Genomic DNA, 23,043 nt, shown 5'->3' with positions numbered 1-23,043 from the left:
TCACTTCAGGAGACTTGATAGTACAGTCTGCAATACAGAGATGCGCAATGCTACAGCAGTTTTGTAAATGGGTCACATGCTGTATTCGTCTAATCAATGACACTGACACCACAAATATACAAATAAGAAAAGTTAACCCAAGATTTAGGAATGTAAAGTGTTCAATGTCATTTTATGAATACCCAGGATTAATTGTTGCATACCCATGTCAACATGATGCAAGATAATACAATATACAAGGGCGTAAATTTCATCTAACAGTAGGGGGGATAATAAACACAAATTTCTCAAGAGCAATTTTTGAAAGGGACAAAATTATACAGCCAAAATTGTACTTGCAAGGACAGGTATGTGTACACAGCATGTGTATATAGCATGGAGACTGTGTTTAAATGTGAGTTCGGTTTATAGGTTCACCTCGCGGTCATATTATAATTATTAAATTACTTTACGTCTTCCACATAGTATTTTAGGTTTTGTCTGGGACTGAGGACGTCTCTTATTTACAGGTAGATATTTAACCGCAGCAAGCCCACTGATCTGCCATATGATGCAAGAAAAAACCAACAGTTAACTATTTAAAATGTAGGACAGTATTGTTTTCAAAGTTTTCTTTTGCCATTTGGTGTGAAAATACCTTTAGAGAACAGAATAAAACAATGCATCACGTAATCTTAACTGAAGGAATGAAATTTCAAGCTTTTTTTCATATTTAAAGAGCAGGTCAAACGGGTTTTTGACAAATATCTTTTTTTTTCCACAGTTTGTAGCGTAGCTAGACTTCAGTGTAAACGGTCTGCAAAGGTGTTAATCAAAAAAGTGTATGATAAATAAAGATATTGTCTCTCAAAAGAAAGAGTCAACTCAGAACCGCCTTAAAGGAACACTCCACTTGTTTTGACAATAGGCTCATTTCCCAACTCCCCTAGTGTTGAACAGTTGAGTTTTATCGTTTTCGAATCCATCCAGCTGATCTCCGGCACTTTTAAAACAGCTTAGCATAGATCATTGAATCTGATTAGACCGTTGGCATGTCGCTCAAAAATGACCAAAGGGTTTCGATATTTTTTTCTATTTAAATCTTGACTCTTTTGTAGATACATCTTGCACTAAGACCAACGGAAAATGAAAAGCTGTGATTTTCTAGGCCAATCTGGCTAGGAACTATACACTCATTCCGACGTAATAATCGAGAAACTTTGCTTCCTTGATAGGCTAACTTCCGTCAACATAACCAACGTGACCACCTGCTTTTTAAAAATGGAGCGTTCCTTTAAATCATATTCTCGAATCTTCTGCCTGTTACCAATATACATCATACACATACACAATCCACACCTGCCCACAAACACTTCCGCTAGTTAGTGTGTTCCTCATGTCGATAAGACGCTGTGTTCTGTGCTCTGAAAGCAAGTTTTTGTTTTTATTGCTGAAAGATGATGATGTGAAGAATCAGTGGTTAACATTCTTTTTTTGCCCAACACCACCACAGCAATACAATTCATCCCATATACAAAGTTTAAACCCCTGAGAAACGTCCTGATCAAGTCATGCTTGCAATGGAGATACCAATGCAGCTGAGCGACTGCATTGGTATCATCCTTGGACTCAGGCTCAAATTGATGAAGTAATATCAATGCCATTTTTGAACCTTATAGCATTTTTTTTTTACAAGTAACCCTCTGGAGCAAAACATTAATTATGGTAATGGGCGTTTCATTTCTGACATGCATTGTATATTGAAAGACCAATCACAACAGACTTGGCCAAATGGCCAGTCAGAGCAGTGTACGCTTATGGAAGGGAGGGGTTTTCAGACCTTTGAGCACAGAACTGCTTCGAACGAATCATTTTGAAATCATTGAGAAATGACTGAGAAAATTACAATGTTTTCTGACCTTAGATGTATATAAACCTGTCATAGAGGACTCCAACACAATATTAGGACACTTTAAAATACTATATGACCTGCTCTTTAATATTCTGAAACAACAGTGAAATATTTGTAATTTAAATATCACTTCAAAAATAGCAACACATTACAAAAGAAAAATAAGTTGTGCATCATTTAATGATGTAAAATATTTTATTATTTTTTTTGTAAATGTAAATTCAATTCCTCAAATACCAAACCCTATATCGCTCTGTGTACTTCAAAAAAGCTTCAGTTTCCAAAACAATTTAGACTACTATACAGAGCAAAAGAAAAAAAAAAAAAAAGAAAAAAAAAAAAAACACTAGGAAATTGATGTATTTTACAAGACAAGGAAAATATCCATGAAACAATTTTGTTACAGCTGTTCATTGAGAAAAAATATATACAACTGACTCTTTTGAAAAATTCATGCCCAGTACAATACAAAGTCTAAACTGTCCATTTTTCAACGTGAAATTGTGCACACAGAAACTCCCAAATTGAAATAACAAGGCATGTGAAATGTGAAAAACAGTTTTTGGCTACAAAATGAATAGCGCTCTCTTAACAGATGCTTCACTTCAATCAATAAAACTAATACAAGCATATGTTTTCCATATGTACATCATTTTCAGAGTTACGCTGACCCTTCCTCTCACCGATTCCCGCTCATAACGTCTCCAACGAGCAAACTTCTCAATTGAACAAGCTGATGTTGCATGTTATCAAACCCATACGACAGCCTTTGTAAAAAACGAGCGTGATCTACTTGTGCCTTTTCAGGTTACGCATGTGATCTCATAATCGGTTTGTGAGGTTTAAAGTTCATTTCACAGTTATCCCTACATCTACAATCCCACCTGATTTACTAGAATGTCACTTTTGAATTCCGTGTCGCTGCGATCCGTAACATAAAATGGAATAAAATGAAATGAAAACCAACAAAATGGTCAGCAATAATGTATAAACCACAAAGTCACTACAAATACCACATCCTAAGCACAGAGAAAATACTTTTCTTGTGAAATCACCTTTGTAATTCTGTACATTTGCGTAATTACACGTGTACACGTGGTATCGTGATGTGTCTTTGTTAAATAATTTCCGAAGAGGAAAAGAAAGGAGAAAAAAAAAGGCAAAACAAAACAGCACATCTAAAATATCTGAACATCAATATGAATAAGGTAGTGAATAAGGTAGTATTTGGTCAATCATTCCGATATTTCTCTATATTTACACGGTATTTACAGATGTAACAGAATCTCAAACTGCGTGCAAGAATCGCAGTCGGGCTTCCTTTTGATCGGCATTAAAACCGCTTTTAAAAATAGGCCCATTCATTCACTCACACAGTAATAAATACAAAACACCTTTATTTTCTTACACTAAACAATGAGAGATATCTAGGATAAAACTGACTCATGGAATCAAGTATTTTGAGTTGTGAGTTCGTTTTCTTTTCTGTTTCTTTTTTTGTTTTCTTTTTTTTGTTTTTTTTCTTAGTGCAACATGTTTTTTTTTCCCTTTGCGGAAGTCAATTCCGTACATTCTCCATTCAGTGATGTTCTACATTGATTTCTACGGTTCAGTCTCTACAGATCTCGTCATACAGATGGGCCTGCCCCTCCATCAACCTATAAGGCAATACCCGGCACAGTGCTCGCGCTCATTCTCCGTCCTCGTTCGCTGGTGAAATCTGCCCCGTGTGACGCACACGCATTCGAGCTGACAAACACACACACACACACACACACACACACACACACACAGACTCATGGCACATGCACATAACGGAACCTTCTCCTTTCAAGTCAACAAATGATACGAATGGCTCTCACACAATGCTGTATTCTCGCGTTGTGTTTCCTCTTAGTTTTGCACGTTTAAAAAATGATCGCCCGTTACAACAACTTCCAGGATTGGCTGTTTCCTCTTTGCACGTTTCCTCTGGTAAATTGGCACCTCAGAGTTGTTGGAGGAGTTGTTGTTGTCACTCCTCTTTAGTTTAACCACTTGCGGCAGTTGGAGGCTCCACAGTGACATGGGATCTTGCTCTGATCTGCAACCGGGGTGAGCTTGTAATCGTAGCAGAGCTGCAACAAAAAAGGAAGTTCAAATCTCAAATCAGATGCACTGCGGATAGTTCTTATGAAAGTCCTTATTCAGTGTTTTATCACATGATGGAAAAAGTATTATATCATGCAGTCGGAAGCACTTTAAACTGATTTTTAGGTGTCTGGATAAGAATGATGCTGAACAGTCACAGTACAGTCACTTGTTCATTATAAGAGAATGATCATTGTTTTAAAAGATCGACTTTGAAGCAACTGCATATAAAAGTTTTTTCCCTTGAAATATTTGTTTCAAATCATTCTAATGGTACACTGACTTCTAATATGGCAAATTGCTTGTCTCTTTCCCAAACGTTTGTTCTGGGATGGATGTACAGTTCTACATACAGTTGTTTTAAAAGGGAGAGTTCACTCAAATATGAATTCAGTTCAAGATTTTTAGCTGAAACTGTGATTCATAAAATTTAAGTCAATGGCTACCTGCACTTTGAGAGTCAAAAAAGCATGTCAGGCAATATGCTTGCGGCTCCTGACTATATATTGAGGTCTTATGAAGTGAAACGATTGGTCTGTGCAAGAAACCGAACATTATTTACAACATTATTAGCTGTAATCCAGAGCCTCCTGTAGATCTGTGCTGCTCGTGCCGCAAACATTTACAGGCCATTAGGTCTGATTTGGTGAACTGGTTTAAAAGACTGATTCGTTCATGAGCCGGACATCACTCCAGATCATTTGCCTGAGGTCCTGGATGACAGGTAATAATGTTGTAAACAATTTTCAGTTTTTTGTAAGGAAGCAACAATAAATCGATGCAGAATTAATTTGTGGATTGAGGATTTGTGGATTCTGAGATTTACCAAATGCATCGTGATTCTCTCTTGAATTGATTCTGAGCTTAGTTTTGAACAGCAGATGGCACTGCATGCTTTAGTTTGCTTCCTGTTCCTTGCATATACTTGAAACTAAAATAATCAGTTATACATTTTTAAATTGAGGTGTAAATTAATTACGAGGGTGTTCACAGTGGGTTGTGTGTTACATTAATCTCGTGTCATAAAAGCATTTTGAGCCGAGATGCAATCAAAGCCACAAGAAGCCAAACCTGCAACCTGTAGCCAAAAAAGTGTAACGGTTAATGCAATTAATTTTTTTAATGGATGTCAATGGAGGAGAGGCTATACTACACTGAATTTGTGATAGGCCTGATTCATTTTACGGCACTTCTTATTATTCATTCTTATCCGTAAATGTCGCACAATTAAGAAATTTAATGATGTCAATGTTGATTCAGCATTGATTTATTGTCGCATCCCTAGTTTTTGCACAGACTGATCGTTTCGCTTCATAAGACCTCAATATATCGCCAAGAGCCACGGGCATAATTTGTATGTACCTTGATATTCTTTTTTTAATTTTTAAAAACATGCTGTTGACTTGTATTCTATGCATCACAAAGGACCACGGTTTCAGCAAAAAATGTCACCTACATCTTGAATGGCGTGAGAATGAATAACTTAACAGCAAATTTTTATTTTTGGGTGAACTACCCCTTTAAGTGAGCGTCAGATGGTAAAGGAAATCTAAATCTAAAATTGTGAAAATAAGCATGAACAATTAAACATCCCCCCAAAAAAATTGCCTGCTGCATCCTTCACACTCTTCAAGACGTTGCTGTGCATCGCAATGCTAATTTTTTGGCTATGTTTGAACTGTTACTGTACCTAATGTGCATATTTTGTTTAAGGTGCATAAAAATAAATGAGACTTTCAGGGTGCAGTTCATTTTTAGTGAATTCCCTAATCCTTACCTCTTCTCCCCTCTCAATCCTGCGGGCGGCACTGATGATAATCTTGTGGCCCCGCTCGAACGTCACAACCTCAGCCACACAGTTTGGTAAGCATGAGTGATTGATGTACCTACGGGATAAATTTAATTAAAATAAATTATAATTTAAATTAATTACTTCCTAGAGCACGCTTTGAACTTTTTAACAACAATTTTGTCAAGCACATTGCCATTAACTAGGTAAAACTAAAATTCGGTTATGTCCATAAATTATATGCAAGCTTAAAACTTATAGGGGGGTTATTTTCTGTTCATCAAAAAAAAAAAAATTCCACTAAAATATTAGGCAAGCTGTTTTCAACATTAATAATAAGAAAAAATGAGCATTTTTGAATTATCATGTGACACTGAAGACTAGAGTAATGACTGTTGAAAATTCAGCTTTGCATCAAAGGAATAAATTACATTTTAGAGTATATTAAAATTGAAAACAGTTATTTTAAATTGTAATAATATTTCACAATATTACTGTATTTGTTTAATCAAATAAATGGAGAATTGGTGAGCAAAAGAGACTTTCGAAAACCCTATACCTTTGAATGGCAAGTTTTAAAATCTCAAATAGTAATCCTAAAACATTGTGCTCAAAATACAGAACAGGGTTGACATTGCCCATTATGCATTATCAAATAATGCACTGATTCGAAAGCTGATATGACAAGTCAAGTTTATTTCTTACCTCGCAGGGCTTCCAGACCGGGTTGCATCGATAACCCGCTCGCTGTCGATGCGGAACATGTACGCTGGACGGTTCTGTGGGAGAAATCCAAACAGATTTACACAAAAACATTTCGACAAGTCAAGGTAACATTATTCCCGACGCTGTTCCCTCAGTGGTTGAACGAGCTTTACCTTAGCCTTGTACAGCAGCTCTTTCCTCATGGCCACTTCGGTGCGCAGAATGTCCCCCATGTATTCAATCACCATGGTCTGCTTCTCAATGTCACGCGCTGCAAACAGCCCAAGACCCTGCAGACACTAGGCACATTAGACATGCATCCACACCCAAGGCTAGAGCTCACACACACACTCGCACTAATGTTTAGTTAAAATGGGCACATTCCACAGACTTACATTGTTTTTATACACAGCTAGTTTTCTGGGTACAAATTTGTCCTCAACAAACGAATAAGTAGGTATACAGCTCTATTAAGCTGTTTTTATGCCTGTGTGGTTTTAAAAAGCTCGGCAGGGAACTGGAAGTGACACTGGATCAGCTGTGGCTCTTTTAGATGACCACGCAACCATGCCAGAGGGAGGAATGCCAATAACACAGGCTTAAAAGAGACATTTTTCATTAAGATGCTCTTAGAGGAATGACAGGAACTGTATTCACTCAAGGCACACTCAGTATTTCAAGGCTGAATCCTTTAAACCTCTTCCTTTTTAGTTAGTCTGATTGAACCTGGCCATTTCAGTCAGCTTTTGTCAATATGCATCAGTCGGGTGAGACGATCAAACGTGTTGCTGTTCACGAAGTGGCTCGGGTTGACAGACTCACCTGGATGCGAGAGTGTGCCAGATAGACGTTTGTCTTCCAGTCGCTGGTTAGCCTGCGGTACTGAGATGACTTCGAGTGCACAAAGTGCTTGCTGTGAGATGATCCGCTCTCCGCCACCGTTGAGTTCTGGATGCAGTGAGATGTTCTGGACCACACAGAGAGGATCTTTAACCTGTGAGGAGACAATGGCAGATATAGAGAAAGAAAACATTATTTCTGTTCCTCAACTTAAAATGTAAAGGTGTCATCACAGCTGTGGCGAAATCCAGTCATTCCAATAGGAATTGGAAGCAAATTTGAATGATCAGTGCAAATTAAGGTAAACTGAATACTTTTTAAGAACATTAAATAAAATTTAAGGATTAAATAGAAGGAAAAACAATACACCTGTATGTTATTTTTATTTAGTACTGACCTGAATAAGATATTTTACATAAAAGATGTTGAAATAACAGAAAATAATAGCTGAATTTATGTTTATAAAAATGATTCTTAATACTGCGTTGTCACCTGAATGATCCAGAGCTGTTGTTTTTTTTGTTTAGTGATAGTTGTTAATGAGTCCCTTATTTGTCCTGAACAGGTAAACTGCCTGCTGTTCTTCAGAAAAATCCTTCAGGTCCCACAAATTCTGTTTTTTCAGCTTTTTTGTGTATTTGAACCCTTTCTAACAATGACTGCATGATTTTGAGACCCATCTTTTCACACTGAGGACAACTGAGGGACTCATATGCAACTATTACAGAAGGTTCAAACACTCACTGATGCTTCAGAAAGAAAAACGATGCATTAAGAGCCAGGGGTGTAAACTTTTGACTGGAATGAGCATGTGTACATTTTTCTTTCTTTTTTTTTTTTCATTTAGTACTACCCTTCAGAAGCTACAGAAGATATTTAATAAGTTAAATAAGTTAAATATAACCTGATCTTCAAATTCTAAAAGTTTTCCCCTGCCCCCCGGCTCTTAATGCATCGTTTTTCCTTCTGAAGCATCAGTGAGTGTTTGAACCTTCTGTAATAGTTGCATATGAGTCCCTCAATTGTCCTCAATTGTCCTCAGTGTGAAAAGATGGATCTCAGAATCATACAGTCATTGTTAGAAAGGGTTCAAATTCACAAAAATCCTGGAAAACCAAAGATTTTGTGGGACCTGAAGGATTTTTTTAAAGAACAGCAGGCAGTTTAACTGTTCAGGACAAACAAGGGACTCATGACCAACTATCACTGAACACTCTTTTATGTGAAATATCTTATTCAGGTCAGTACTAAATAAAAAGATAACACGCATTTTGTATGATCCCTCTTATTTTGGTAAAATACTTAACATTTTGCAGATTCTGCAAGGTGTATGTAAACTTTTGACTTCTACTGTACCTGTTTTAAGCATAAAATCTATTTTGTTCAATTTCTAATAAAACAAGTTTTCTTTATTTTGCATCTCAAGTAAATGTACCTTGATTTAAGTATGTTTAGATATTTGAACTACAGTAGAAAGGAAAAGAAACCCTGAAGATATTTATTCTTTACAGCAGGGGTGCCCAACCCAGTTCCTGGAGATTTACCTTCCTGTAGAGTTCAGTTCCAACTTTGATCAGAGTTGAAGCTGAACTCTGCAGGAAGGTAGATCTCCAGGAACAGGGTTGAGCACCCCTGCTTTACAGTACGTGCAACATTTTATGCCTCAACTTTAGTAATTTAAGACTTTCTGCTATAATTTAAGACCTTTTAAGGCCTGTAGAAGGGTGAGTTAGGACTTTGTTAAAATCTGCAGAAACCGTGTTATCGCACACATAATTTCGCTGAAATTAATTAATGTGAACATACTGCGGGTAAAATAAGTATTGAACACATCATCATTTTTCCAAAGGTGCTGTTGACTTTAAATTGTCACCAATGTCGGTAACAACCCAAGTAATCAATACATACAAAGAAAACAAAACAAATAAGTTCATAAACGAAGTTATGTGTAATAAAATGGAATGACGTGGCGAAAAAGCATTGAACACATGAAGAAAGGGAGATGCAAAAAGGCATGGAAAGCCAAGATACCTGCTGAAATCTATCAGTAATTAGAAAGCAATCCTGCCTCTTGTCAGTGGAAATTAATATTAGCTGGTTCAGTCCCAACACCTACAGTACCAGGATGATGAAGATGAAACAAGGGTGGACATTTTACGAGACAATGATCTTAAACACAGCCAAGGAAACTCTCAATTGGTTTCAAAAAAAAGAAAATAAAGCTGCTAGAATGGCCCAGCCAATCACCTGACTTGAATCCAATAGAAAGTAAGAACTTACAAATGTGGAAGAACGGGCCAAAATCACACCTGAGCAATGCATGCGACTAGTTTCTCCATACAGGAGGCGTCTTGAAGATGTCATTACCAACAAAGGCTTTTGTACAAAGTATTAAATACATTTCAGTAGTTCAATATTTTTCCCTGTGTCATTCCATTTTATTAAACATAACTTAATTTCTGAAATTATTTGTTTTGTTTTATTTGTGTGTATGCATGGCTTGGGTTGTTATCGACATCTGGTGAAAATTTACTCTTTTTACAATATTCAGCTACTGACCTCTCATGATGGGGGTACGTCTGCAACTCAGAACGAGCGCAGCCAGATGGATTGATGGACAGCGGAAGCACCAACATGGGATTACGTCCATAGCGGAATCGATACCTCGAGCACGCCTCCACACCCGGCAGCTACAATAGAGTGACAAATCACAACTTGAGCTTGTCGCAACAAACTGCACATAACTGGACATCTCTCTTTACAATATGACATTAAGGTTGATTGTATTTACCGATTCAGCAATGCGGGTAACTGCTGAGACGGTGAGTCCGAACAGGTCCTCTCCCTTGAGATAGATGGGGAAGAGTCTCAGCATGCCCGTCTCAGCTCTCCTCTCAGCCACGGGCCCAAGAACCTTATCCCAGACTCCTAGAGCACACAGATGAATAAAAAAAACATCATATTGCTGTCAGGTTTGACTGTTGAAACGATATTCAACAGGCTAGACAACTAATTGCATTTAAACACACAAAAAATATATGGGGTGCATGTGGATATTTTGGCGTAGCACTTTGTTTTGTCCTCTACTACACATTCAGAGCACATGTGGGGCTCATAATAGTGTTTTTTTTGTGGTTTCAGGGTGATTCGAAATATGTGCACAACAAAAAGGCATCTGAGTCTACTTTAATGTTCACTTACAATGTGAATGCACAGAGAACGGTCCTTTTAAACTCATTTCAGATTTGATCAACTGAAAGCGCTTTGATTTTGTTTTTTTAAAGTGGACTTTAGAGTAACTCCACTGGCAACATTGATTGTGGGCAAAACATCACTTAGTTTGGAGACAAATGGCATTGCTTACAAGTTTTTAGTTTTTTGTTTTTTTTGAACATGAAAGCTGCAGTTTCAATATGATTTTATGCCTTGTTATTGTTTTAGTCTTGGTTTTATTTTTTTTTCTGTATGTGACCCTAGACCACAAAACAAGTCATAAGGGTCAATTTCTTGAAACTGAGATTTATGCATCACCTGAAAGCTGAATAAATAACTTTTCCATTGATGTATGGTTTGTTAGGATAGGACAATATTTGGCTGAGATAAAACTATTTGAAAATCTGGAATCCGAGCGTGCAAAAATATCTAAATATTGAGAAAATGGCCTTTAAAGTTGTCTGAATGAAGTTCTTAGCAATGCGTATTACTAATCAAAAATTAAGTTTTGATATATTTACGGTTGGAAATTTACAAAAAATCTTCCTGGAACATGATCTTTACTTAATATCCTAGTGACTTTCGGCATCAAAAGAAAAATCAATCATTTTGACCCATACAATGTATTTTTGGCTATTGCTACAAATACACTCGTGCTACCTAAGACTTGTTTTGTGATCCAGGGTCACATATCGTAGTTCAAATCACATACATTTCAAAATAATACTAAAATACAAACATATCTGCTTTTTTTTTTAGTTTTTAAGACTACCGTATCTCCAGAATAAACCAGAATAAACCCAAACAGTCTGAAAATAAATCATGTATAGTAGATTCTTAAGATGACATTAAAGACATTCACAGAAGACTTAATACTTCTTATAAACAAAACAGGGTAATTGGACATTTAAAATACTGTTTTAAATGTTTAATATATACATATATATTAGGGAGAAGCACTATTGTCATATATAATAGCATATATATATATATATATATATATATATATATATATATGTCATACACTATATCATATATATCACTATATATATCACTATATCACATATATATATCACTATATCACACTATATCATACTTCATAAATACCAATCTACTGGCATTGACTATACACACGATTCACTGATAGAACTTTTCTGAAATGTGAGACTGTAGAGCATGCAAGAGCACAGTGTTTTTTTTCCATTCTTGTCTTTTTCAGTTTTGCTTTTTTGATCATTTTGCTTGTGTTAATGCCAACTGCATAAATTTTGGCACAGGTGTGTTTTTTTTTTTTTATTGGAATTTAAATATTTTACCCTCATTTCCTTTAATAAATCTATTTTATCCCTCACTGAAACCCATTAAAACTGCAATCTTTAATCCCAGGGCCATTTAACAATAAAATGATGCAATATTTGTTAATAGGCTTTCATTCTGTTGGCAAGGCTTCAGAATTAAAATCTGTACTATTTTTTACTAGATGGGGCCATTTTTTTCCCCCAAGTTTGGCATATAAAGAAAATACTCACTTTATCCCTGTTTTCTGCCTCTGCATATTATAGAGTCAAATGGATAAATTATGCAGCTATAATTGTGTGGGTATGTTGGTTTGGATGTCAGAGTGTGGTTTATATGTGTGTCCTAAAAACAGTTTCTGTGTTTTTGTTCTGTTTAGCTTATTTTTTGAGATATCAACCTCAAATTTGGAACACAACTTTAGATTTATGGTTTTGATTTTTTTTTTTTTTTTTTTTGTTCAAGTTGTTTTATAAAATAGATATTTTATATAAAATAATGCTCATAAATCATTTTCATAAACTTAAACCTTTATAACTTTTTTAGTTTACTTCTTTTTTTGTCTTTAACAATAATCTGCCAAGGGTCTTCTTTAAAATAAGACAAGCTTAAGTCTGTACTGTAATGAGAGCTTTTTGACATGGACATTTTTGACCTCTATGAACCTATGTGTAACTTTTTTTTTAAATTGACGCACAAGGGTTAATTAAATCATTGACATTTTTGAAGTTTAATAATCTTAATAGGCCATATTGTGATTCTCATTTTTTCGTACCCATGAAATGAAAATGTAATGAACAGTACCATTTTAGCTTAAGTCTATAATTTGGTCAAAATTTGAACGCTGTCAGCTTTTATATCAGTATATGTGATATAATTAATCAAATGGAGACTGGCTTTTGTACCTTTAGCAGTGGTGTCAGTCAGCAACAGTTCTTCATATCCCTGCTCAATAACGCGGATGGTGAATTCAGGACGCCCCTCGTGCTCTTCCACAGAGCAGACGTACCGGCAGCGCTTCTGACCGTGCCGCATGCTCCAGTAGAGTCTGCTCGCCTCGTAGCCAGGTGGAAAGATGGCTGTGGTTGAATGAAACGTGGGCAGCAGTGCAGGTGGCAGCTGACCCATTGCATGGAAAAGCAAACTGCCCACACGGAAAGTATGGCCACGCTCAGGCTGCTGCACAGCCGCAGCTAACTGTCGCAGCTCGTCGCGCTGCACGAAAACGCGGCGGAACACGGAGAAGCAACGCAGCTGCTGTTCTAAATGCAACCCGGCGGCGGCGCCAGATCCTCGCGGCCGGTGCTGGTGGCACAGCATGGTCTTATCCTTGAAAAACGTACAGCCGGCTTGTAGGGCGCAGGTGAAGTGGTAGATGTTGAGGCAACGCAGTCGATGACAGCCACTGGTGGCGCCCAAGCGCTGACAGAACGCACAAACCACAGTTTGCCCTCGTTGGCGTGCCAGTTCCACATTGATCAAGGCACCTGCTTGCGTCTCGTAAACCTCAGAGGACCAGAGAGCGCAGTTGAGGTGCACCCAAGTGTCCAAATCCAAGTTGAGCAGCCTGGCTGGACCATCCGTCATCCCATCGCCTATCTGTTGGCAGAAACAGCAGCGGCGTCGATCGCGAGTCGTTGAGCACGGCCGCAAAGATGAGTTGAGCTGCTGCAAAAGCTCCTCAAATTCCGACTCAGATGTTTGGGTGGCAACTTTTGGTATTGTAATGTGTACCGTCCATTTTCGCCAGCGCAGACCTTTCCACCGTTTGCCGTGATGCCACGGTTTGTCTTCCATCAGGCTCTGAGAACGTGGTTTAAGCTTTACCGTCACTTTCAGATGACTCTCCGATATGCTTTCAGGTTTGGATTCCATCTTGATCGCTTGAGCTGCCTCGGCTGGGGTAAAAGCCATGTGGAGGTTTGGAGAAGGAGGGGATGGTTTGGGCTGGAGTTGGGCCAGGCAGTGGACATCCAGCGAGGACATGTTGTTGCTGTACTGGTGCTGGACTTTTGAGGGACTCTGCTTCAAAGCACTTTCAGAAAGTAGAGCAACAGACGCCTGGAAATGCAACACAGAGAAATGAAACATGTGCACAACATTCATCATGCGTAATCAAGAGCAATTCATCCATCCGTCAAATAAAATCAGTCACGCTGTTCCCATATGGATTATGACAGGAAAAACAAACCTTGGTGTCTGTGCTCCCATTGGACTGAGAGGATGATGAGTGCAGAATGAGACAGCTATGACTGCAGAACACCAAACCACCGTCCGAACATAACTGAGACTCCTGGGAAAAATCAAAGGAGGACATCGGGTTTTAAAATGCTCGCCGTGTCTTACTTGAATTGCATGTAATAATGTAATTTGCTTCGCTTCTCAAATGACTTTCTTACTGATGTCATCTATTAAGTCTAGAGGTAGACAATATGCAGGGCTCTATGCTTATTTTTCTCTTTTTCTCTAATTTAGGAGCACAGTCAAAATCAAAAAAAAAATCAAAAAAATTTGCCTTCACATTACGAGGTGACATTTGACTCCTTAAAGTGATTTACAGGGGAATTCTAATGGCATTTTTCTAACTTCATTAACAGTATGTCATCTTTTATGTCAAAATTTTTAAAAATATTTTTTGAGCTTTTTAAAAATTCTAATTAAAATAACAGAGTAAGAACAAGTATAATAAGTTACCAATCAACTTAAAATCAGTATTAACAAAATTTATTTGTACTACAGAGGTGGCACAGAACGACACAAAAGTGGCTTGTAGTTGTGTTTGCATGTGTTTAATGAGGCTCAGAGGTGACATGAGTGCAATCAGATTTATAAACTAATGTTGAGATTAATGTTTTAAACAAAACATTTTGAATACAGAATTTTTAAGTGATTTAAATAACTGAAAAGATACTTTAAAAATGAATCTAAAACTGCCAGTAGGTGGCAGCCAGTCACTGATTTAATTACTGAATCATATCATTCATTTGATTCGTTCCAACGGGTGATTCATTCAGGAATAAAGCAAGTGACTGTCTTTATGAATGGGAAACTGAATCACTGACTCACTAGATTCGTTTAAAAACGCACGTTCATTCATAAACGAAACACAGCTATGTTTGAATGGAGATGTGCAGCGGCTCAGTTGTGACTTGTTTCAGACTATTTTTTACGACGAAATACAGCAAAATCAGGCAATAGTGTTATAGATGATTATTTTGACTTTTGGTTTTTATTTTGGAAGTTACAAAGTAGTAAAAACTAGTAGGCCCCAGAAATAATTTAAGTAAACAGTTCTCAGACTTAGTGAGAACAAGTAAACTGTCAGAACAAAGAAATAACAAGCAGCAGAACAAATAAATACAGTAGAACAAATACAGAAATGACATAAACAGTTCTTTACGTTTTTTAAATAAGATAATAAATACTACAGAAACTGAATGTAATCTGAAAGTAATCTTAAAAAGTAATCATGAAAGTAATCAAATGTAAAATAAAACACTGTATGAACCAAATATATTAAAAACTTGAATAGTTTTTTATTAAAATTGTAACTTTTTCTTTTGTAGTCTGATTAACATTAATAAAACAGACAGCAGCAGGTTTATTAGGCTGGTGTCACTTTAAGACCTAACGCACTGATCTAATATACTGACTCAAATCCTATTTTCTCCCAAATGTTTATGTTAACCTTAGACATACAATCAAACCAAAAGTTATTCAGACACCAGATATAATTTTTGATATTTTTGTACTAGAGGGTGCCAGACACTATAGGTAATTTACGCAAGTGAAGATAGCAAAACATAGTAAAATGTGACATATTAATTTTTTTTTTTTTTTGGTATTATTTTACAAAAACAATACAATTATTTATTAAGCAATACAATTATTTTGTATTATTTTTATATTTTTTTTATTTTAGACACTTTGACCTGACCATGTTTTGCTTAAGTGTTTTAATGGCTAATGTGAACTTTTTGCACCACAGACTGAACAAAATTAAGCATTGCTTGGTAACTGGATGACATAAATTGGTATTATCTAACTGAGTATTTAAATTTAACAGCTGACAGCTATTCAACCTAATTCATTACATACCTTTCTAAGTTAACTGACATTATCAAAATGAATTTGTTCTGACACAGTTTAACACTTCACTTCTTGTCATATTTCATTACCATTTTCTAAACTATAGCGAATGAACTGTGATAATGTGAAAATGTTAAAGGTGTCTGAATAATTTTTGGTTTGACTGTAAGTGATTGTGTTAATGCGAATACTGGCCAAGGTGGGACTAGGAAATACGTCACATTTTAGAAATAAAATGGGTATCAAAAGCCTTTTGAAAACACTAAGAGCAAACCAAAACACATTATTACCTGTGCTTTGCCCTGCTCATCTTTGGTCATTTTCCTCACGCCATTGCCCAGAACAACCACTTTACAGTGCTGACACCACTGTTGCTTCAGTCCTGGGCTTTCGTGTCCCTTCTTACCCTGCAGTCTACTGCCAACAAGACCTGAAAGAGATCCACATTTGTCAATAAACAGAAAAGCTTTTCCTTACCAGCTCTGATTAGCGTAAAAACGGCAATTACGCAACGATAATAGAGAGCCGTGTCATTTCCCTGTGATGAATGAGATGTAATCTTGTATTGAGGCTTTTAATCTGATTCAGTACATTCATTAAGTGAGTATCTGACACAGATGAGCAGACTTCAATAGGATGGAGTTCAGGCCAAGATCACTACTGTGTTTAAGCAGCTTCTCTAATCGTTCACAAAATCAATAGTGATTTTCTGTCAACAGCTCAGACAGACAGAGACACAATATTGCACAGTTAAACAAGTGACGGATAAACAATTCCTGATTGCTATCCTATAATTGTATTTTGTGTAAACATGCTGAATGCAACTGTGTACCAATCAGGTTCATTTCTACTGCTACACTCCCACAATTGTGATCCTGGACCACAAAACCAGTTATAAGTAGCACGGGTATTTTTATAGCAATGGCCAACAATACATTGTACGGGTCAAAATGATATTTTTTTCTTTTATGCCAAAAAGTCATTAGGATATTAAGTAAAGATCATATTCCATGAAGATATTTTGTAAATTTCCTACCATTAATATCTCAAAACTTAATATGCATTGTTAAAAACTTTAAGGACAACTTTAAGGCGATTTTCTCAATATTTTGATTTGTGCCCTCAGATTTCAGATATTCCAATAGTTGTATCTTGGCCAAATATTGTCCTAAAATAACAAATCATACATGAATGGAAAGCTTATTTATCCTCTTTCAGATGATGTATAAATCTCAATTTCAAAAATGGACCCTTATGACTGATTTTGTGGTCCAGGGTCACATATGTATAATGCACCATAAAAGCGATTTATTTATTTATTTAGTAATTCATTCATTCACCGACTCACTTTTGTCCTATCACCGTCAGATATAATGTAACAAAAGTATTTTATATAGTATATATAAAGATAAAATATATATATAAATATATATATATATATATATATATATATATATATATATATATGACACTAAACACATTCATAATGTTAAAAAGTTTTCTATTTCAAATAAATACTATTCTTTTTAAGCTTCTATTCAAAGAATCAAAGAATCCTGCTAAAATCATGTTAAACTTTTTGCTTACACAAAAATATTTTATATAGGAGTGTTTTTTGATTTCAGAAAGGTCATATGACACTAAAGACTGGAGTAAAGTTGCTGAAAATTCAGCTTTGCATCACAGGAATAAATTGTATTTTAAAATTTACTAAAATAGAAAACAAATATTTCAAATAGTAAAAAACATTTCACAATATTACTGCTTTTACAGTATTTTTGATCAAATAAATGTAAATGAATAAAAGCATAAAAGACTTAATAATAATAATCTTACAAAAACAATTTTTTTTCCCCCAAAATACTGAAACCAAAATAAATTTAAATCACCTTTATGATGCTTTATGTATAACTGTCATCAAGCATAACAGACAGAGAAAGAGACATATATGAGACCTTGGACCACAAAACCAGATTTATACATTATCTGAAAGTTGAATAAACAGAATAAATGGAACATGGTCTTTACTTAATATCCTAATGATTTTTGGCATAAACGAAAAATCGATCATTTTGACTTGATACAATGTATTGTTGGCTGTTGCTACAAATACACCCACGCTATTTATGGCTGGTTTTGTGGTCCAGGGTCACATATTTGGCCCAATAACCACTGGTAGAAAGAGGTAATTGTGACAAAATATGGATAATTAGGTGTTCCTTACTTTTGTTATGGTTGTGCTGAAGCTGCAGGTGCTGAGGTGCTTGCTGTGTGACCCGCGGTCCATTCGGCTCATGAAGTGCAGAGGTCAGACGCTGTGGATCCACAGAGGTCTTGATGGCCCCCATAGTTCCTCCGGGGCCACTGCTGACCTCATAGCTGCTGGGGATCTTCACATGGATCAGGTCAGCAATGGCTGCAACCACGTCAGTGATGTTCTGAAAGACCACAGTGAAAAATGAGAGGAGTTCAGTTATTATATCATACACTATTTGGAATGTTGTAGCTGTATTTGTTGAGGCAAGCATCACTACTCCTGTTGCTTATACTTAGGGTTCAATCATCAAGTTTTCAACAATTCAACATTTTCTTCTGACAATGTGACAGTTATTTATACTATTTCCACTGACTACTTCTACTGTCAATTTAAATGATCTGTCACATTTTGTCTACATCATCGGAAATGTTTTGTTGTACTTCATACTTCATGTTCTTGTGCTGTCAATCAAGAATTCTGCAGTTTCCTCTGCAGCTGTGCAACATGTGATTCAGACCTAAATAGATTTTTCTGGTGAACCATCACTGTTTCTCACCTCAGCAGCTGCTGGTTTCAGTGTGATGGCGATGGACACCAGTCCAGTGTTGGAGCCATTTTGCACTGATCCAAATGGAGAGCCGAAAAACATTGACGAAGGCTCCGTCTTGACCTCTCGTAACCTGACCTCTGAGCCTACAAAATAAGAGGAACAAATAAAATGGATTAAAAAGAGACAACAAATCCGCAGTGGTTACTCAAAAGCATCCAGAACATTTATAACATAAAGGGTTAATCACCTTTGCCCCTAAAGACAGGAAACATTGGAATTACTGGAGACAGGGCTGGAGAAGGAGGCTCCTCCTTGACCAATGAGAGATCAGGATAGCGGCTGATCTCCATGCCAACGACACTCTCTGGGGAAGAAGACGGGACGAAGCTGTCTGGGGTGTCTCTGTCTTCACAGTGCTCCTGTCCCCTGTGTGTACAAGAGAAATACAATGTTACGTTTTATCTGAGAAGAAGCTGAAAAACAGACTTGTGGTTAGAAAATACAATCACATTCAAAGCACTGTCTATCTGATATTTTGTTTCACATACCATTGGGATTCTTCAACCGGGGGCGGTTTTGAAATTTTCAAAATTATGAAACTTCTTCAAAAGGGTTTCATCTGTGTTAAAGCATTTGCTCTGGAATAAAGGTCTGAACATGGCCTTGATCAGCCTTCCAAGTGAATTTTAGTGTAAAGGTGGATTTAAAAAAAAAAAAGTCTGTGATGTAATGACATTTTTCAGTTTTTTGGAGAAAGAGTTGGGTTTGGCCTTGGACGAAGGTTAGCTAGCAGTCAATTCAGTTTGAATTAATAAAAATAAAAAACAAACCGTTGATGATTTGTTTGATAACACCTAATAAACCTACTTTTAAGATCATGATGTAAACAGATTCTGATGTTCAGAAGACTGGTTTTAACACTATAAATTTATTAAAGATTAATAAGTCTGTGTAGGAGATAAGCCCAAAATAGAGAACTTTCAGCTGCCTCAAAAAAGGAAAAATAATTAAAGACACAAGAAAAAGTCATTACATTTTAACCTTTAGAAATTGAATAATTAAGGGGAGACACTGCAGGTAAAAACGATTTTTTATGCAACTGTCAAGTTTGAGATTTTGGTTTTTCATAAAGTGTTTTTTCAGACTAGTGGAAAGAAAACATCCAAAAGACGCTGTTATGCGTTTCTTTTACAGCACTTCATCTTTTTGTGTCAATATATTATAATACGTAATTTTGAAGGCCGTTTTCTCAAAATGAGTTTCTCCTCCTACATTGAGCATACATTTCCTACATTGATTTGTTTATATATAACATTTTATTCCCATAGAAAATTGTGAAAATATATTGTTTTCTGTTCGTTCTAAGTATTTTCTGAATTATGGAGTGACAAAAAATGAGATACCCAAAATTCCCTCTGTAAAAACATTTGACTCTAATATGTCGTAAAATGTAAAATTAAACAAGAATTTTGAAACCCCATCCAGTGTTTAGATTTTTGTACTAGAAATTTAAGCACACTAGTGCAATTTAATTAAATAATACCTCATTTGCATAATTAAACCTAACATTTTAGAAAACTTGTATAACAAAAAATGTTGCAATTATCAATTTAATCAATCAACTGGGTAAGTAAGGCGATAACTAGTTACTAGTTAACTAGTTTTTTACACTATTTACCTGCAGTGTCTGGCCTTAACTATAAAATTCAGCATAGAGGACAGAAAGCTTACCTATAAAAATTATATAACCAATAAGTTACGACAATGTGTTTTTACATTACTTTAACTCGTTAAAATAAGTTAATCAATTTTCAACTTTATTGTACAAGTTGTACAAGGTTGAACTGATTTTTAAGCCAGTTTTTTAATTTGAAATGACTTAAACAGCTAAGCTGTACTTAAAAATTTAAGGCAGGAACTTGTTACAGTGAAATGAGGAATCAACCCTTTATTTTAAGAAATCAACTCCTCATGTGATGTCATTTAACACCTAATGCTACAATTTATAGTGATGATAATATTTATTAGCATAATAAAAATGATATTAAAACATGTTCTCAAAAATATGTTGTTTTTGTTTAGTTAGGATCAAATATGGGTGCTTTCTCAAAATTACAGGGGAAAAAATTATGCACACTATTGTTTAAAAGTTGAAAATGTTTTAAAGGAAGTCTCTTATGCTCACCAAAGCTGCATTAATTAAAAACAACAACAATAACAACACAATACAATATAATATTGTAGTTATCATTGCAGTTTAAAATAACCGTTTTCGATTTTAATATATTTTAAAATGTAATTTGTTCATGTGATACAAAGCTTAATTTTCATTAGCCATTACTCCAGTCTCCCTGGTCATTTCATAACTGCTAGTATCTCTAGAACTTGCAATTATAACTCTATTCTGTTACTCAAAATATACATTTGAAGGTCAGACTTTTAAATAACAGAAACATCAGTGGGAAGTGTAATCCCAGTTCTTGTTATCTGTCTACTGACCTGAGCTCTTCTTGGTTGTTATGAGGCGGGGTGGGAAGAGAGGCCGGCACATTCACAGTTTTGGGCCCCTGAGCTAGAGCTCGAGCCAGCAGCTCCTCCTCAGCCTTAAACTGCAGCGGTCGAGAAAGCAGCCCTTTGGTGACTGTTGAAAAACATTAATTAGTGTAAATTAGTGTCACTAGTGCCCACAGTCCATTATGAATATTACATATTGTGATCTAAATGTATTTATCTTCATTTTGGGCTATTGATTGCTCACCATCATGGCCAACAATGACACCACCTTTGCTGGCAAGCTCCTCTGTTGTGGCAAAGCCATTGAGCAACTTCTGGCGCGCCACTGGAGGAGGAGTCGGGGGCAGGGAGGCAGGAGGTGTGGGGGGGTTGCTCAGATTATTCTGCTGTAGACAGATAAAAATATGTGTGACCATCTGTACATCTCATACATGAAATCTAATGAGTGGCGTTTACCGCTGATGTCACGAGACTTGATATAAGCCATAAAAAGCTTCAGCAGCAAATGTTCAGTCGTGGTGTATTTTATTAGCTGCTCTTAATTACCTTGTAAATCAGCTGGGAGTAATAGTCAGAGACGCCATCCAATGAGGCGCTCCCAAATGTGCCCGAGAGACGGCTCTCTCCATCCAGCTGTCCACCCCCATAGGGCACGAAATGGGCAAAGTTCACCCCCACCAGAGGCTCCATTAGGGGCAAGAGAGAAAGCTGCTGCTGCAGTGAAACAATGGGACACAAAGAGCGACATATGGGAAACGTGAGATAAAAGGTCATGCTTAAAAGAGCATTAGAAGAGAGAGACTGGCACTCATAAGGTCCTGTATGAGTGTAATTAAGAAACCTGTCAGAAACTGACAACTTCTCATGTGATGAGCATAAAGTATGAGATACAACTAATGCTAAAACTCCCCTAGTGAAAAATAAATATTTAAAATACATTTACATATTATGTGCTTTATAAAAATACCCTGCAATTGTACTTTTAGTGCACTAAACTTGTATATTTAAAGTCTGCTAAATTGGAACAACTAATTTTGTACTTAATGCACTTTAATTGTGTGGAAGTCGTGTTGAAGTCCAACTTACTTAAGTATATCTGATAGTGCTAAAGTGGAACTATTGCAAGTATACTTTAGTTACACTTTAAATATTTCGCATTTAAAGGCCAATATTATTTAAAGATCATACAATCCTCATCAATAGTGACATTAAAACACATTTTAGGCTTAATATTAAGAAAAGGCATAGTGCACAAGTAGTACTCCAAATAAAGTTGAATTATAATTTTTATATCAGTGGGTCTTGAGTGATGTATCAGTAAATATATTAATAGACTTGAACTATACTTAATATAAAATAAATGCATGTTAAATCTATTACTTTTTTACTAGGGTCATTATAATATTGAAAACAATTAATTTAATTTAGCAGAACACTTGACTGATTTAGTACATAATTAGATTGAACCTAATATGGGTGCTTTCTCAAAAGTACAGAACTTTACTATTCAAAGGTTTGCCGTCAATATGATTTTTTAAAAGTCTCTCGTGAACACCAAGGCTGCATTAATTTTGAACAAAATACAGTAAAACTGTACTATGAAATATCATTGCAATTTAAAATAGTTTTTCCATTTGAATGTATTTTCTTGTATTGCTAAGGCTGAATTTTCAGAATCATTACTCCAGTCTTCAGTGTCACATGATCCTTCAGAAATCATTCTAATATGCTGATTTGGTGCGCAAGAAACAATTCTTATTATCAAAGTT

General features: G+C 36.0%; 1 protein-coding gene across 11 annotated transcripts in view; it reads right to left on the bottom strand.

Moving 5' to 3' along the window:
* Positions 1-3,349: 3,349 nt before the first annotated feature.
* The window catches only part of kmt2cb (lysine (K)-specific methyltransferase 2Cb), a 141,085-nt gene continuing 121,391 nt past the window's right edge, over positions 3,350-23,043 (bottom strand). For 7 of the 11 annotated variants that reach the window (XM_051138075.1, XM_051138151.1, XM_051138105.1 and 4 more), the window contains 16 exons: positions 21,821-21,988; positions 21,519-21,660; positions 21,260-21,401; positions 19,008-19,186; positions 18,767-18,903; positions 18,178-18,391; positions 16,244-16,383; positions 14,056-14,157; positions 12,770-13,925; positions 10,147-10,283; positions 9,915-10,045; positions 7,338-7,509; positions 6,689-6,805; positions 6,516-6,589; positions 5,799-5,907; positions 3,350-4,008 (listed from right to left, as the gene is read on the bottom strand). In XM_051138075.1, the coding sequence (XP_050994032.1) occupies positions 3,916-4,008; positions 5,799-5,907; positions 6,516-6,589; positions 6,689-6,805; positions 7,338-7,509; positions 9,915-10,045; positions 10,147-10,283; positions 12,770-13,925; positions 14,056-14,157; positions 16,244-16,383; positions 18,178-18,391; positions 18,767-18,903; positions 19,008-19,186; positions 21,260-21,401; positions 21,519-21,660; positions 21,821-21,988 (3,213 nt within the window). In that variant the 3' untranslated portion in view covers positions 3,350-3,915. The remainder of the gene's footprint in view (positions 4,009-5,798; positions 5,908-6,515; positions 6,590-6,688; positions 6,806-7,337; positions 7,510-9,914; positions 10,046-10,146; positions 10,284-12,769; positions 13,926-14,055; positions 14,158-16,243; positions 16,384-18,177; positions 18,392-18,766; positions 18,904-19,007; positions 19,187-21,259; positions 21,402-21,518; positions 21,661-21,820; positions 21,989-23,043) is intronic. The other 4 variants (XM_051138096.1, XM_051138162.1, XM_051138114.1 and 1 more) reach the window with 3 other exon arrangements.

Source organism: Labeo rohita, chromosome 2 (genome assembly GCF_022985175.1).
Source record: "Labeo rohita strain BAU-BD-2019 chromosome 2, IGBB_LRoh.1.0, whole genome shotgun sequence".
Taxonomy (NCBI): domain Eukaryota; kingdom Metazoa; phylum Chordata; class Actinopteri; order Cypriniformes; family Cyprinidae; genus Labeo; species Labeo rohita.
This window is presented reverse-complemented; position numbering and strand designations above follow the sequence as displayed.